General features: G+C 33.0%; 1 protein-coding gene across 1 annotated transcript; it reads left to right on the top strand.

The window, feature by feature from the left end:
• Positions 1–7,064: 7,064 nt before the first annotated feature.
• Positions 7,065–8,801, top strand: LOC147384412 (uncharacterized). The gene is made up of 2 exons (XM_086426738.1): positions 7,065–7,172; positions 7,267–8,801. Exon 2 carries the CDS (start codon positions 7,321–7,323, stop codon positions 8,269–8,271), a length of 951 nt encoding a protein of 316 aa, XP_086282864.1. The 5' UTR covers positions 7,065–7,172; positions 7,267–7,320; the 3' UTR covers positions 8,272–8,801.
• Positions 8,802–16,395: the final 7,594 nt, after the last annotated feature.

Below are 16,395 nucleotides of genomic sequence, written 5' to 3'. Positions count from 1 at the left end.
TGGGTTAACTCATAAATTTTGAGTTACCACGTGTCCTAAAATCAGTGGATTAACCTACATGCCCAATTTTATTTATTTATTTATTTTTAAATCGATTCAAATTTCCAATGTACACAAAAATTAGTGAGTTGACTCATGTACCCATTCCATAGAAAAATTTCGATTTGGGACTTTCGATGCATGCAAAAATCATTGAGTCGATCCTGTACACCCAATTTCATAAAATATTTCTAATATACATAACATCAACGGGTCAACCCAACAATTTTGATTAAAAAAAAAATCGATTTTTTACCCTCCACGTGTATCAAAATTAATGAATTAATCCACATATTCTTTTTACAAAAATTGATTTTTTTAGGCACTACGTGTTTCAAAATTAGGGAATTGGTTAATATCAATGTTAGCGGGTTGGCCCAATAACATTATAAATTGACTCGATAATATGAACACCCAAGGAGCCAATTCACCAACTTGATATATACGAGTTAATTCGTTCAATCTATCACCAAAAATGAGCGAATCGTTCCATTAATATATTGGAATCATAAAGATCACCATTAGTACCACGTATATCCCAAAAATCGGTGAATTGATTCAAATACATTAATAACAAAAATTTAAAAATTAAAAAAAAGAAACTCGAGAATAAAAAATAAAAAAAAAGAACTAAAAACACACTTCTAATCATCCTATTCAATGTGCAAAAATGAATAAAAATAAACAAAAATCGCGTAAACAAACATTCCTATAATCCTATCAATGCATGAAAAAAATGTCACAAAGACAAAGAGTAAAAGAAGAACAAAGATAAACAAAAATAAAAATAAAGAAGATCCAACCATAAATTTACCTATAAAGAGAATTATCGGGAGTCGATTCCTTCAGGTATGACTTGAAGGCTTGCGAGTATTTACTTTGGAGAAACGTGGACAGAGAGATGAGTGTACTGCGAAGAAGATGATGGCTGTGAGTGAAATGGCTGTGTCGCGTAGTGAAAAACACAATGGCTGTGATGGCTATTGGTCTATGACGTGAATGCAGTAAGGAGACTATTGCAGTAATCGAAAAGAGTGTGAAAGATGATGCTGTGGAGGAAATTTATGGAGATGGTCAAAGAAAGATGTGAGAGCAGAGATACTGCTGTTGATGTAGAGATTGAGGAAGAAAACAAGACGATTGTTCAGCAAAAGGTGCTGCAATAGAGGTGAGATGTCAACAAAGAAGAAGAAAGGCGGGTTTATGGTGATTATTACAGTAAAATGTGAGAGAAGGAGAAGAGGGCTGAGGCATTGCTGATTTTTCTGTTACAAAACGTGACAGATGAAGAAGAAAAAGTGGGAGAGGAGTTTGAAAGAGTTAGGAGGGCTGAAAGATGGCTGTGACAGCCACTTTTTTTTAATTTTAAGAGGGGTGTGATGTAGTTGTAGGTTTCTTATGGAGAAAACTTCCTATAAGCTTGGAACTGAACCAGAACCGTGATTGAGCCAATTAGGCTCACTGCATTGGGTGTGGATCTTAACAACCTTTCTGAGAGACAGAAAGAGAGAAGAGGATGGAGACTCGTTTCCCTTATGAAGAAGAAGTTAGAATTTTTGCAAATTTTGAGATAAAGGAGAAGACATTGGCTATTGGAGAAGATGGAGAGTGGCTGGAAAATGTTGGAGCAACAATAAACAAAGAAGAAAATGGGTTGGTTTATGGTTTCTGTAAAAATCAGAACGTATGAGAATGTGTGTTGTAGGTTTAATGGAAATTTTTTCTTTTTTATTTTATCAAATGGCAGCCCAGAAAACCTCTCCTCTGTTGGTTCATCTTGCCGTTTTTTTTTATAGTGATTTTCTCCCATAAAACGTGAGAGAAAGAGGAGAGAGAGGGTAGAGATGGGAGAGAGAGTAGAGAAGGGAGAACGTGGGTAGTTGTATGGGTGGTTATACAACAAAAATGTGAGAAAGTATGCCATTGTTGCTGGTTTTTGTTGTGAAGAAGAAGGGTGGAAGACGTGGGTTGACGAGAGAGATTAAGGGAGAGAGAGTGAAGAGTGTGGGTGGTTATTGAAGGAGAAGAAGTGGGGAAGAAGAAGAGAAAAAAAAAAATAAAAAACGTGGGTTATTTATTTTTTATTATTATTTTTATTTATTTTAAAAAAGAAAGAATGAGAGAGGGGGATTCCATACTACTCGTACTATGGTAATTTTCCGCCACTGAGTCGTGATTGGTCGATCTAATTTTCCTTTCGATTGGTTGATTTCGAATATTTTTTTTATTTGAGTCGACATTTGGATTTGAATTTCAATTTGATGTTTTAAATTATATTTGAATTTGGATTTGATTTAAAATTTTGAATTTCGATTAAAATTTAATTTGAATTTTGGTTGTTGGTCGATTTGATTTTGTTTCGATTAGTTGATCGTTCGATTTAATTTAATTTTTACATTTGAATTGGTTGAGTGATTTTCAATTTGATTTTAATTTGAATTTGAATTTAATTTTGAACGGGTTGATTAATTTTAATTTTAATTTTAAATTGACTTTAAATTTTAATTGGTCGGTTAATTGGATTTTAGTTTGATTGCACTTTGATTGATTGATTTGGTTGATTGATTTAAAATTTTAATTCAATTTTGCATTTTGATTGGTTGAATGATTTTTAACTTGATTTTCAATTTGATTTTGATTTTGATTTTGTATTTTAATCGGTTTCTTATTTTTAATTTAAATGTAATTTTTATTTTGTATTGAAATTTAATTTGATTTTACGATTTTAAATTTTGGATTTTAATTGGATTTTAGTTTAATTTTCAATTTGAATTTTATTTTGGTTAATTTTTATTTGAATTTTATTTTCCTAGGGATTAGGGTCTTTATGTTAGAGTTGGATATTGAGGGGTATTTTGGTCTTTTGGCGATTTTTACAGATTTTTCTTGAACTTCTCTGTTTTCGTCAATTTGGGTCTCGTTAGACTCGAAATCACATTCTGAGTGCAATGGAGGTACTTTTAAGATTTTTCGGAGGCCCGAGGTATATGAGGGGTATTTTCATCATTTTGATGATTTTTTACAAATTTTTATAAATTTCTCTATTTTCATCGATTTAGGTCCTGTTAGATTTGAAATCACATTCTGAGTGCAATGGAAGTACTTTCGAGAATTTTTTGGAGATCCAAAATTTATGAAGGGTATTTTTGTCATTTTTGTAATTTTTACAGATTTTTAGAGATTTCAACGTGAGGTTTCTTTCAGTCCCTGTATGATTATTTCTAAGTTTCAAAGTTATATTTTACTAGTGTAGCGAAGTTTCTAAGTTATCGAATTGTGTAGCGAACCTAAACGTATGTGATTGCTAAATCGATTGTAAGGTGTAGCGATCCTAAGCGTGCGTAAATTTCTAAGTCGAGTAGTGACGAGTAGGGGGGATGCAAAGACTAGAAACAGAAGGAATCAAGTAGTACTCACAAGCTTCGAGTTCTTTTATATTCATCATTAGGAATCCACCAAAATCGGGTAACGAATTGTCGAATTAGGCAGATGCAATAATGGGGTGTTTACAGAACCAAAGGCTTACGTATAATTGTAATTTGTTTTAGGACATCTCCTAAACAACAAGCATACAAGGCTTTGGGGACTCTCCTAAACAAAAATCTCCTACATTTATATGCGTAGCAAATTCTTTTCATCTGATTGATGGGGAACTCTTTAGTTACTTATTGGCAAGAAAATTGCTAAAACCAACGTAATTATTCAATCACATAACAACCTAGTCAACAGCATCGTGAGAGAGAGATGAAGCCAAATGTAAAAGGAAGTAAGCAATTTCTCATTTGTGTTGAATAGTGATGGAAGATAATGTATGCCTTTGTTATTTGATTGAATTCTTCCTTGTGCATCTAGTGTTAATAAATAAAAAAAGGGAAGAAGAAATAAAGAAATAAATAGATTTGAACGCATTTGTTCTATTAGAACACTTGTAACTTGTTTTATTTTTCTAAAAGATAATTTTATACTTGGGTGGTGGTTTTAACGCTTCTTTGGAGGTCGCATAAAAAGAAAGCAAATCTCGATCTTGAAGCTGGTTTAGCTGTACCCGCCACACAATCTGGATGCATGTCGATGGCTGAAGTCTTTAAACTCTCAATCTCAAGTTTCAAGGTCCATGACTGGAATCTTTTCTTTGCTGGAACTTGAGAGAAGTTGCAAAGTTAGGTTTCACAAAGAAAGTTTACAATTTCTAGTCTTCCAATGTTGTTCTCATTTTGCGTTTAGAATTTTAATATGCGTGAGTGTCGAGGAGATTATTTACTTCTTCTTTTTTTCATTGTAAAGGAAAATAAATAATAAAAGCCGTGGATGTGCCCTTTAATGGGAATTTTTTTTCTTTGGTGGATGAGATTGGGTTTGTAGCATTAGATGTGAGGAGTGAAATGGATTTGGAATCGTAAGTGTATCCAAGTTCTGAATTATATGAGTTGCACCTTGTAGCATGTATCTCTGGTTGGTCATCTCGACCTTTGTTTCCTTAATAAATGAGTTTTACTCATTAAAAAAAATGCCTTACATTGTTTGAGCATTATTGCTCAGTTAGGTTAATTTGATTTAGTTTTGTTAATCTTACTAATGTATTCTTCTCTCTCTATTAATAACTGTTGTCAGGGATGACAGATAGAAACTCTTCATAGCTATTGTATTCAAGGGATTTTATACTTTATTGGGGGGATCTAACAATACTTGGTAACTAACCTGTGAAATATCATGAATAAAAATTATCCTTAATTTGTGTTGAAGATAAGGAGAACTTTGATCAGGAAAAACCCGAGCTCTAAATGAAATAATATAATAAGGGTTTGAATGATCCTAGTAAACATATCGGAATTACTCTTAGCTTGTGAGATTTTGTATGTAATTAAACTTGAAATTAAATCACCAAGCAGTTTCTAGTATGATAGGAACTTGGATTCATATGTTGAGCTCTATATTGCTCATAGTCAAAGTTTTAGGCCAACTGGCTGTTTGGCCATTTTCTTTATAGACAAGAGACCAGCTTTACATTAGTTTGGTACTCCAAACTTGGGTAATTTCAAGGATTGTCCATAGTGGACTGGTCCTTAATGACAATTGGGTAATGTAAGGTACCCCTTGGGGTTTAGTGCAATATGCACTCATATCCCTTCATTTTCCCAAAATGAAGACATTCCCCTGACTGTGGTCTTCCATTAGCTCTACTAATAAAATGACTTAAAACACCCTTGTTTTCAACCTTTTGGCAAGGCCTATCCGTGTGTGTGTATATATATGGGGATGGTTCATGGGACCATAATTGTGGCAAAATCTATGACAATGGTTTTTATCTTTATATGGGTTAGAAGTTTCAAACCGTTGGAATTGTTCAAACTTTATAATTGTATCATGATAATATGACGCTCCCCTATGCCCTTATCACAGAATCATAGATCATTTGCCTCGGAGTACACAAGAAAGGATTTATGATTATGTGTATCCCTGAGGAAAATGATCTACGGTTCTGTGATAGGGTATCAGAAAATCATTACACTTTATAATTATAGGGGTGAGGGGGTATTAAGAAAGCAAGGTTTTACTAACTTGGGTGCATTTTAAAAAAAAGCGCCCTCCTTAAGTAATTTCCCCCTATTATATTAGAGAGGGATTTCTAGTTATACTTTCGAAATTGGGATCCGAGGATATTTTTGTAAAAAATAATTCTTTTAAGGGCATTTTCAATATAAAATATAATTTTCAAAGTGTATTTACTGCACTTTAACATGTTTCATTAGGACACTTGTTAACAAAATCCGTATATTAGAGAAATTCTATTGCCACACCAACTTTTGCTTGAGATGTTCTTAGTAAAAGTGGGTGTGGCAATAGAAACTCTCATTTATAAGCATTCAAACGAAAGGTACCTCCAAACTGATCTTGAACGTTTGATTGTTTATATTTTATATCGTTGTTCAAATGGAATTTTCTTTTTTAGACTATGAAGGATATAATAGTCATTTAACAAGAATAATTTCTCTTCTCTTTCTTATAAATCCTAACTAAACAATAGAAACTTAACTCGTTTTCTTTTCTTCTGTTTCAATCCAAACAGAGTGGAGAGAAACTAGTCTTCTCTTCTCTTCTCTTAATGAGTTTCTCTTCCCTTCCCTTAATCCAAATACAACGTTAGAGTAGAGGGGAGGGGAGGGGAGGGGGAAAGATGGGTAAAAGTTGTCTATTTTCAAATGTTAAATGTATTTTGCAAGTTGTCGTCATCATCAACTATTGAAATTTTCTTATCTATTTACTTGATATGATGAACTCAGAGCAACCATCCTTTTTTTATGTAGAAGATATAGTTAACTGCTGGGTTGGGTTAAGTTGTAATTAACCCAATCCGATATATGATGGTAGAATGAAGACCACTACACCACCTTGTCTGTGTATGTATTCATTGATGATGGTCTTGAAGGTAGTAAATGCTTAGTGTGTTAAGTTGTAATTACGTTCATGACCTTGACCTTAATTGGAAAACTAATAGTGCATCATCATATCAAACAAAGTTGTTTGAAAATTTACTGAGGAACTTATTTGGGGTTTATTAAATGTTATTTCAAAATGGAGTCCCTAAATGATACTAATGTAATCATTGGAAAATAAACTAATTTTAAATAATCAAATTAATCCAAAATAATAAATAAAAATAATTTATAAGACTTGAAAATTAGAGAGATGTGAAATCAAATTAAGGGAGTAAATTATTAACTAATCCTAATATTTGGATGATTGTAGTAAATTAGTTCCACACCACTACCAGTTGGGTGCACACCATCCTTTAACTTACTAATAATTGCACCTCGAAATCGATTAAGTTAGGAGATAGTGTTATTCACTTACTTGTAGCTTTATCATCTCTACTTATTTAAAAGAAATCTAAACATGCTTCTTATTCTTTTACAATATTTTTATTTATTTTTTAAGTTTGTGGTGTGCAACCAGACGATCCCGAAATATATTATTGTTTAAATTAGGGTTTTTTTGTTTTCTTTTTGGTACGAGAGACGAGACGAGACGAGACACTCTCTCTCTCTCTCTTTTGAAACGAAACGGCGGGAGGGAGGGAGCTAGGGCTAATTGGCTAGAGCTAATAAAGCCTCCTTCTCCTCCCTCGAAAATTGGTAAGAAATCATATTCATGACAGCTAATTAAAGCACATTTTAGACTCTTTCTTTCTCTTTAGTTTACTTACTGACTCTCTCTGCTACAAAACAGAGGAAAAAAAAAACAGTAAGAAAAGAAACCCTGGTCCCATTGTTTTGTTCGTCCATGTCTACTCCACAAGATCCAATGGAAACTTCTTCTTCTTCTTCTTATTCATCATCATCATCTTCTGAAGAAGAAGAAGAAGAAGAAGAAGAAGTAAAAGTCGAAAAACAAGTACCAGATGCCGAAAAAAAACCAGTGGAGAAAAAAGACGAAGCGACGACAGAAGAAGAAGAAGAAGAAGATGAAGGTGAAGAAGATGATGATGATGATGATGAAGATGGAGAAGAGGAAGAATGCAAACAAGAAGATCGAAATGAAAAAAAACCAACGTCTTCCAAACCCAAATCTCCTCCACAAGATGATGCTGCAATGGAAACCTCTTCTTCTTCATCATCACCATTTTCTGAACCCCAAAAACAAGTAGAAAAAAATCAAGATGGGAAACAAGACGAATCAACAACCGATGATGATGATGTCGAAGACGACCACCAAGGAACCAAACAAGAAGATGGAAATCCAAAGTGTACTACTTCTTTAAATAAACTCAACAATGACAATGACAAGGGCAATGGAAAGGTTCACGAAAATAACAATAAAAGGCCACTTGAAGTTGCAGTCGAAGAGGAGTACTCTCACTCGGAGAGAAGGTCTAAGAGAACCCAGGATAGACAGTTTGAAGCCGAAGGAAGTAAAAAGTTATTTCAACGAATTTGGGATGAGAATGACGAGCTCGTCATCTTAAAAGGTATGATCGATTTCAGATTTTCAAAGGGAATATCACCGGCTGCCGATTTCATTTCATTCCGTGAATTTATTAAAAAAAATCTTCATTTTGATCCTACTCTGGATCAAGTGAAGAATAAAATAAGAAGACTCAGAGAGAAATTTAAAAGAAATGTCAAGGGTAAGGGCCAGATTTTAAAAGTCAGCATGAGTTCCAGCGCCATGATTTATCTTCAAAAATCTGGGGTGACGAAGCTTCCAAAATATGTGGTGATGAAGCGCCTTTAACTACCGTGTCTTCTTTGCCACTGCTTTCTTCCGCCCCCGAGGACAATTTAACCAAGATTAGTGAATTAAAGAAGAAACGGGCTGGGTATGAGGCGTACTTAAAATGGCTTAGCGCTGAACGTCGGAAAACAAGGGAGAATGTGGATGAAATTGATAGGCAACTAAAGGGAATGGTCGATTTATCTGAGTAGGTAACAGAAGATTAGTGATTTTCTTAGTCTACTTGATTGATGCACATAGAACTTTGAAGTTTAGGGACTGATCTATGGGAGAATGAATATACACATTTTATTTTAGATGTTTTTTTTTTTTTGTGGGTTGATGATGGAGAAATCTGGTCTTTTTGGAGATGGGCTTTTTTGTTCTGTTTTTGTTTTCTGAATTCTAAGACATGGGGTCTTTTTGGAGTTTTGTTACTTTGTTCTGAACAACCTTCCAAGGACTCTTGCTAGCCAGCTCAGTCCATACAATGATAATGTATGTTCTTTTTGTTGAATTGGTCAACAAATGTTCTCTTTCAGATGTTAGAACCTTGCATCTTCTTTTGGGTACCCTGTAGGGTCAGGGGTGTGGGTGGTATCTTCCAACAATTAATCATGCCCATAAACCCCCAATTTACTCTATAATTTAGTAACCATTTTTTCCCTATTTTCTCATGTTTTTTTTTTTAAATACTTTTTTTGTGGAGTTTATGATGCCATTATAACTGATTGTTTAAGATGATATTTAATAGTATGCATGATTTAGAAAATAAAAAATATGCTCACCGTGGTGCTCTATAATTGATTCTTAATGCCCTTTCTATTGGATATCTATAATGGAAGCTTAATGCATTACTTTCTATTGGATATGAATTGTGTTACTCTGCATTGTAAAATGCTGCCCAGTGTTTGTGACTATCATCCAGGTTAGGATCTGTTGTGAAAAATTAACACATTTTAGTTTGGTCTTGCAGTAGGAGCTATTATAAAGTAGGGTTTTTTAGTAGGCAGGTAGAAAAATGCAATGTGGTTAAAAACAAATGTTATGTGCTGGTATGGTTTCTTGATAATTTTGAAAAAGTAAAGAACATGAAAAAGAATTACATGAGAAAAATTTGAAAATACATTAAGACTATATTACATTAAAATCTATAAAGGATTTTGCTTGTATTGGTGTTTAAGGTGATGTTGTGCTGGAAACCCAAAGAAAGCATAGTTCTTTAAGTTTTAACTTGTGTTAGAAATGATAAGTAGCCATTCCTCGTAGAAACAAATAGGTTTTGGCTGTGCAATGGTGAAATCTACAATGAGACTCCAACTTTTTAGATCTGCCCATCTCATATATCTTTTATCAACTCAGTTTTTGGCCCATGAGGTTGTTCTTTTACTGCAATGTACCTTTTCTTGTTTGTTCACCATAGGAAGGAAAGCATAATAGAAGGTGTGCCATAATGTCAAATTATATTTGCTAGCTTGAGTGTCTTTTGTTTGTCTTCTTCCTGATTATTAAGAAAATCATTGTTTTACATATAGTTATTTGTTAGGGTAATACATACAGCAGTCCATCCACACTTAGCTTACACGGTGTTGGGATCATTTGTTTAATTATGAGTCATTCTTTATTGAGTCACTGCTAGTTATGTCATGTATTTTTATACACAAAGCATCATGAGTTCTCCATGCCACTCCTTTTTCCTGATATCTGTCAAACTTAAATGAAAGTGAACTGATGACACCCAGAAGTTCACAATGTTGTTTCAACAAATCCAATCCTTCCCCTAATCTAATATTCTTAGAGATTGATAAATTATTAGAGGAAGCTTCCCATGACAATGTGGATACAATATTTTCATACATACCTCATGCATTCAATACATACCTGAACCTGATACATTCCTGAAACATTCAAGGTTTTGTATTGGTCTTGGTCGATACCGATACGTATCGCCCGATACATTGCAATATTTTAAACCATGGTGAGTTTCAGGCGGAGATTGCAGTTCTAACAAAGGTTAGACACAAAAATTTGGTGGCCCTCTTGGCTTGTTTCTGTGTCAATGGCCAGGACTTTGGATATCTTGCTTCCGAGTATGTTAATTATTATTATTATTATTTTCGATTTTCTTGCTTAATGAAGTGCACCATTGACTTGAAGTTATAGTATGTTTGGATCACTCTAAGTCAAGAAAATGATTCATCAGATGGCAACTAAGTGTTTAGTTTTTTGTCTTGCTGTTTGGGGGCTATCTCAGCCTCCTTTTCTCCTTTATTATCAATGGATAATTTTATATTTATCAAAAAACAAAAAAAAACTGAGTGTTTGGTTGCTACAATAACTTCAATTATAATAACATGTTTGGGTATGTAGATTTGAATTTGCTGCAATTTTTTACTTTATGGAAACTACTTTGTTAAGCATGGTAGACATTATAATCTTCATTATCGTCAATGTTTTTTTCTGGTAAATTTAGCGGTTGGCTGAAAGATTCTTGTTCCTCCACTTAATTTGTTGAAAGCCATGACTTCTTGTACATTGAATAATTTTGGTTATTCTTTCTACGTTTTTAGAGCATTTAAACTGTAATGTATGTTTTAGTTGGGATTGAATTAATGAGTTGCAACTGATGAACATTTGGTACATTGTGTTTGCCATGATTTCTTGAAAGGTATATGAGAGCCCTCATGATGATTTTTATATTTTAATAGTATGATTTAGAAATTAAAAAAATACGCTCACCGTGCTATCTATAATGGATGCTTAATACCCTTTCTATTGGATTATTTATAATGGATGCTTAATGCACTATCTATTAGATGTCAATTGTGTTGCAATGCATTGTAAAATGCTGCCCAGTGTTTGCGAGTATTATTTAGGTTAGGATCTGATGTGAAAAGATGACTCATTTTAATTTGTGGTCTTGCATTAGGAGGTGTTATAAAACAGGGTTTTTACTAGGCAGGTAGATAAATGCAATGTGGGTAAAAACAAATGGTATGTGACTTTAAGGTGGTGGCGCATAGTTCTTTAAATTTTATTTTAACTCGTGTTAGAAATGACAAGCATAACTATTTATGCTTATATCATTTGGCCCACGTGGTTGTTCTTTCACTGCACCATCAGAAGGAAACCATAATAGAAGGTGTGCCATAAGATCAAATTATATTTGAAGAACAATTACTAGCTTGAGTGTCTTTTGTTTGTCTTCTTCCTGATTATTAAGAAAATCATTTCATTGTGTTATGTATTATTATTTGTTAGGGTAGCACATACAGCAGTCCATCCACGCTTAGGTTACACGGTGTCGGGATCATTTGTTTTCTATTTATCATGAGTCACTGGCACGTATGTGTCATGTCATGTATTTTGACACACAAAACATCATGAGTTCTCCATAGTTACTTGGTATTAAGTAATAAAATAATAGAATGACAAGAAAAGGAGGGGGGCGCTTCTGTAAGTGCCAAAGTTCTGGAGGAGACATTGACAGACCCATGGTCAAAAGTCATTTCCGAAGAACGACCAATTATGTCGTTCATAGTGTAAAGCCTCTTTTCCGAGGTCATCATGGAGAATTAACAATTGTCCTACGCACTTCACTCCAGCTAAAAACATGAATAGGCATCATATCTTGACAAAGCCAGAAAAAAATGTTAGGTAAATCCATATATAGGGAAGGTTATTTCTGTTTTGTTGGGGCTGTATAAACTTTCAAATACTTGTAGTGAAGTTATATTTTTTTATTAGATTAGTTGTGCACTTGTGCCCTGTAATGTATGATCATAATCTGTAATGTATGTTAGAATGTGAATTTTTATGAATGAATGGATTGTGTTGAAGTCTCTTATAGGTTCAGGTTTTTATGATCTGCTATACTATGACACTTCACCCTTCCGATTTGTGATAACTGTTATCCTAAATCTTGTGTGCTTGCGTGATTGAGATCGAGTTCGGAGTTCTAACAAAGGTTAGACACAAACAATTGGTAGCCCTCTTAAAAATTGAGTTATTTTTGTGTCAATGAGGATGAAAGTCTTTTGATCTACCAATAGAATATATATGCTGCAAGGGACGTTGGGTCAGAATTTGTTTGATTGGACATTGGAGTGAGAATGAGAATTCTCCCTCTTTCATGGAAGTAGAGAGTCTCAATTACATTGCATGTAGTAGCTAGAGGAGTTGAATATCATCCACACAAATTTTGAAGCCTTCAAATATAATATACTTCTTGGGGATGACATGGGAGCTAATTAAGGTTTAAGATTTTGGACTTGTTAAGAATGCTCTTGATGGATATCTAGCACCCGAGCATGTTTTTTATTATTATTATTATTATTATTTATTTCAGTTTTCTTGCTTAAATTATTGATATTTGCGTAGTTGTAGTGAAGTTTTTTTTGTTTTTTAATTAGATTAATTGTGCCCTGTAATGTATGATCATAATCTGTAATGTATGTTAGAATGTGGAATGAATGGATTATGTTGAAGTTTCTTATAGGTTCATGTAAATCTAAGAATGTGATTTTAAGGTGGTGGTGTGCTGGAAACCCAAGAAAGCATAGTTCTTTAAATTTTATTTTAACTCGTGTTAGAAATGATAAGCATAACTATCTATAGCTATTCCTCATATGAACAAATAGGTTTCGGCTGTGCAATGGTGGAATTTACTATGACTCCCCAACTTTTTAGATCTACCTATTTCATATAGGGGTCAGGTTCAAGGGCCATACGAGAAAACATATAAGAAAACTTTCATTTTTCAAAATAAGGGTTAGAGGTTTTGGATTGAGCTGATTTTTTGCGAGGATGGTCATTATGATGAGAAGATCATCCTCACAAAAAATCAGCTCAATCAGAAACTTCTAAATCCATCAAAAGTGATTTACAAATTAGTGATAAAAATTGGTAAAAAATCGACGGTCCACATTCTATATCACTTTTAATGGGGTTAGAAGTTTCAGATTGGACTGAGTTTTTTTTTGGATGATCTTCCCATCATAAAGATCATCCTCACAAAAAATCAGCTCAATCCAAAATTTCTAACCCATATTTTAAAATTTTATTAACCGTCGAAAGTTTTCTTATATGTTTTCTCATATGGCCCTTGAAACCTGACCCTTCGTATAGTTCACCCTTGGGATTTGTGATAATTGTTAGTCATGATAATCTGACTACCCCACATGGCATACACAATCCACTATCTGACGTGATAAGTTTGGGACTAGTAGATCTGTGCTCCTCGGGATACATGGTTCCCTCGAGTTACATTTTTTTTTTTATGGGGAAGTGCAGTTATGTATCCCGAGGAGTTCAGATCTATGGTTTTCAAACTTATCACGTCAAGGTAGCCACTTGAGTTTGTCACGTGCGGCAGTCACATTATCACGATTCTAATTGTTGTCCTAACTATTGTATGCATGCGTGAATGTTTCTAGTTTTAGGCATTTCCACTAAATAAAAAAAAGTTAGCTTCAGATTTTATTTTTGTGAATATCATAGGAAAATCAAAACAATAGACATACTTTATATATATGTATAGGGTCTCATACAGCAACAAACATTTTAGCAAAACATTTTTCAAAACATGGGTTAGAGGTTTTGGAATGGGCTGATTTTTGGTGAGGATGATTCCTGGTGAGATCATCCTCACCAAAAATCAGCCCATTCCAAAACTTCTAGCCCCAGTTTACAAGTTGAAAACTCGTGGACCGTCCCTTTTTGTATATCATTTTTAATGGAGTTAGACGTTTTGGAATGGGCTGATTTTTGGTGATGATGAGGAAAATCAAAACAATAGACATACTTTATATATATGTATAGGGTCTCATACAGCAACAAACATTTTAGCAAAAACATTTTTCAAAACATGTGGTTAGAGGTTTTGGAATGGGCTGATTTTTGGTGAGGATGATTTCTATGGTGAGATCATCCTCACACCAAAATCAGCCCATTCCAAAACTTCTAGCCCCAGTTTACAAGTTGAAAAATCGTGGACCGTCCCTTTTTTGTATATCATTTTTAATGGAGTTAGAAGTTTTGGAATGGGCTGATTTTTGTGATGATGATCTCCTCACCGTAGAGATCATCCTCACCAAAAATCAACCCATTTCTTAAAACTCTAACCCATGTTTTGAAAAAATGTTTGTTGCTGAACAATTTCCCATATATATATATATAGGAGAGAGAGAGAGATCATCCTCACAAAAAAATCAAACTCATCACAGAGATCATCCTCACAAAAAATCAGCTCATTCCAAAAACATTTTGGCCCATATAAGACAAAAACGGTGTGTGTGTCGCAATGTGAGTCTCAATATGATCTTAGGAACGTGAACCCATATATATATATAATATAAAAAGCCATCAATAATTAGATAATGTGAGTCCAATATTGAGTCTTAGGAACGTGGACCCATATATATATATATAAAAGCCATCAATAATTAGATATCTTGTACATGCTTATTAAGAAAAATGAGGCGTTAAAATAAAGTTTATAAAGATCCTTAAAAGTTTTACTTTTCAAAAAGGAAAAGAAAAGTCTAATATTTGTGTTTTTGTTAATTATTCCAAAAATATTATGAGATATTTATTCATACATGAAATTGGGGTAAATTCTTAAATATTTACCAAAATTTTTAAAAATATCAATCTTTTTTTTTGTAGAACTATCACATAATAATGTTGATAAATCATTTTCAAAGTGTCGAACATTTTCAGAATAAATAAAAAATTTTGTAGTTATTTTTATGATTTAATTTTAAAAATATCCCTACTTTTTTTTGTTGACCGTAGAATGTATAGTTTTTTTTTTTAATGTTATTTTAGTTATTTTGTCAGTTGTATATTATATTTTACTATTACTATTATAATGAGAGAAGGTGGAGTAGAAGTTGTTGGTCATCAAATTTGAGTGGTCATAAATGCCCTAACTCTTCTATCTAAATTTAATATAATCAAGGTTATTTTAGTCAAAATCCAAAAAATCACAACCCACAAACTTTGAAACACGTTGCTTAGTTTTTCAAAATTACGAAGATATCAATTTTTACTATTTAATCTACAAAAATCCTATATCTTTACTATTATAATAAGAGAAGGCATATTAAAACTCAAGGGGTTTCAATGACTATCCAATTACTTGATGTACTCAAAATCGATTAATTGATTTTGGGGCACTATGAGAGATTCAATTAATTTTCGGATTAATTATGGGTAGTAATTTTAAGGACCTATTAAGAATCGGGTCTCCGTCGGGTACCCATTGGATACATAGGTAAATAAGGTGTTATTTATTTATTTATTATTATAAATAATTATCTAAGATGATGTTTATATTTATTATTTAATAGTACTAGTGAAGTGCATGTGAAATAACATATAGTTATTACGAGGTCTGTGACACCATTATAATAAGAGTACACATTGTGATTTTATTATGCTGAATAAAATGAAGTTTTATGATCCTAGAAAATATTTAAATATGGTGAAATTTTACAAAAATATACTTCATAATATACCCATATAAAACATGTACATCAACAATCATTAACTTAGTGGATGAATATTAACATAATAATTTATGGTCAACAACTTTCATTTAGCAGTATAAGTAGAATGTTGCAAGTCCCTATCTTTAGTCAAAAATAGAGCAAGGATGAATTCATTTCGCTTTGATTCATATTGCGACTCAAAATCACCTTAGTCTAGTCTGAAATTTAAAATCTAACAAATATCCAATCTATGTAAATTATAGAAAATAAAATCACATAGAAAAATAGGTAAGGAGGCAGTGATTCCTCACGACCACATATTATTCATTTATAGGAATAAAAAAAGGCAACTAAACTAATAATTTAGCCAAAAACGATACAAATGCTCCCACTAAGGGAAAAAAAAAAAAAAAAAAAAAAAAACAAAGATGCACCCAAAAATCATTAGAAATCCATTAACTTTCTTATACCATATATAACATAATTAGAAATGTAGAATCAAGTTTATTTGTACGTATCATCCAATTATTGCATTGAAATAATTTTAATATTACATTCAATAATATTATTAATTCTTTTCCGCTAAATGTTAAAAATATTGGACTTCGTACTGTGTCTAGTCTTTAGAGGGGAGGGTGGAGGGAGGGTTGAA

This window comes from Akebia trifoliata, chromosome 15, assembly GCF_017979445.1.
Source record: "Akebia trifoliata isolate Shusen 1 chromosome 15, ASM1797944v1, whole genome shotgun sequence".
NCBI classification, from domain to species: domain Eukaryota; kingdom Viridiplantae; phylum Streptophyta; class Magnoliopsida; order Ranunculales; family Lardizabalaceae; genus Akebia; species Akebia trifoliata.
Note: the sequence above shows the minus strand (reverse complement) of the source record. Positions and strands in the feature narration are given on the sequence as shown.

What these genes read in the sequence shown, in the direction of transcription:
- LOC147384412 (XM_086426738.1), top strand. Translation starts at nt 7,321, where the DNA reads ATGTCTACTCCACAAGATCCAATGGAAACTTCTTCTTCTTCTTCTTAT.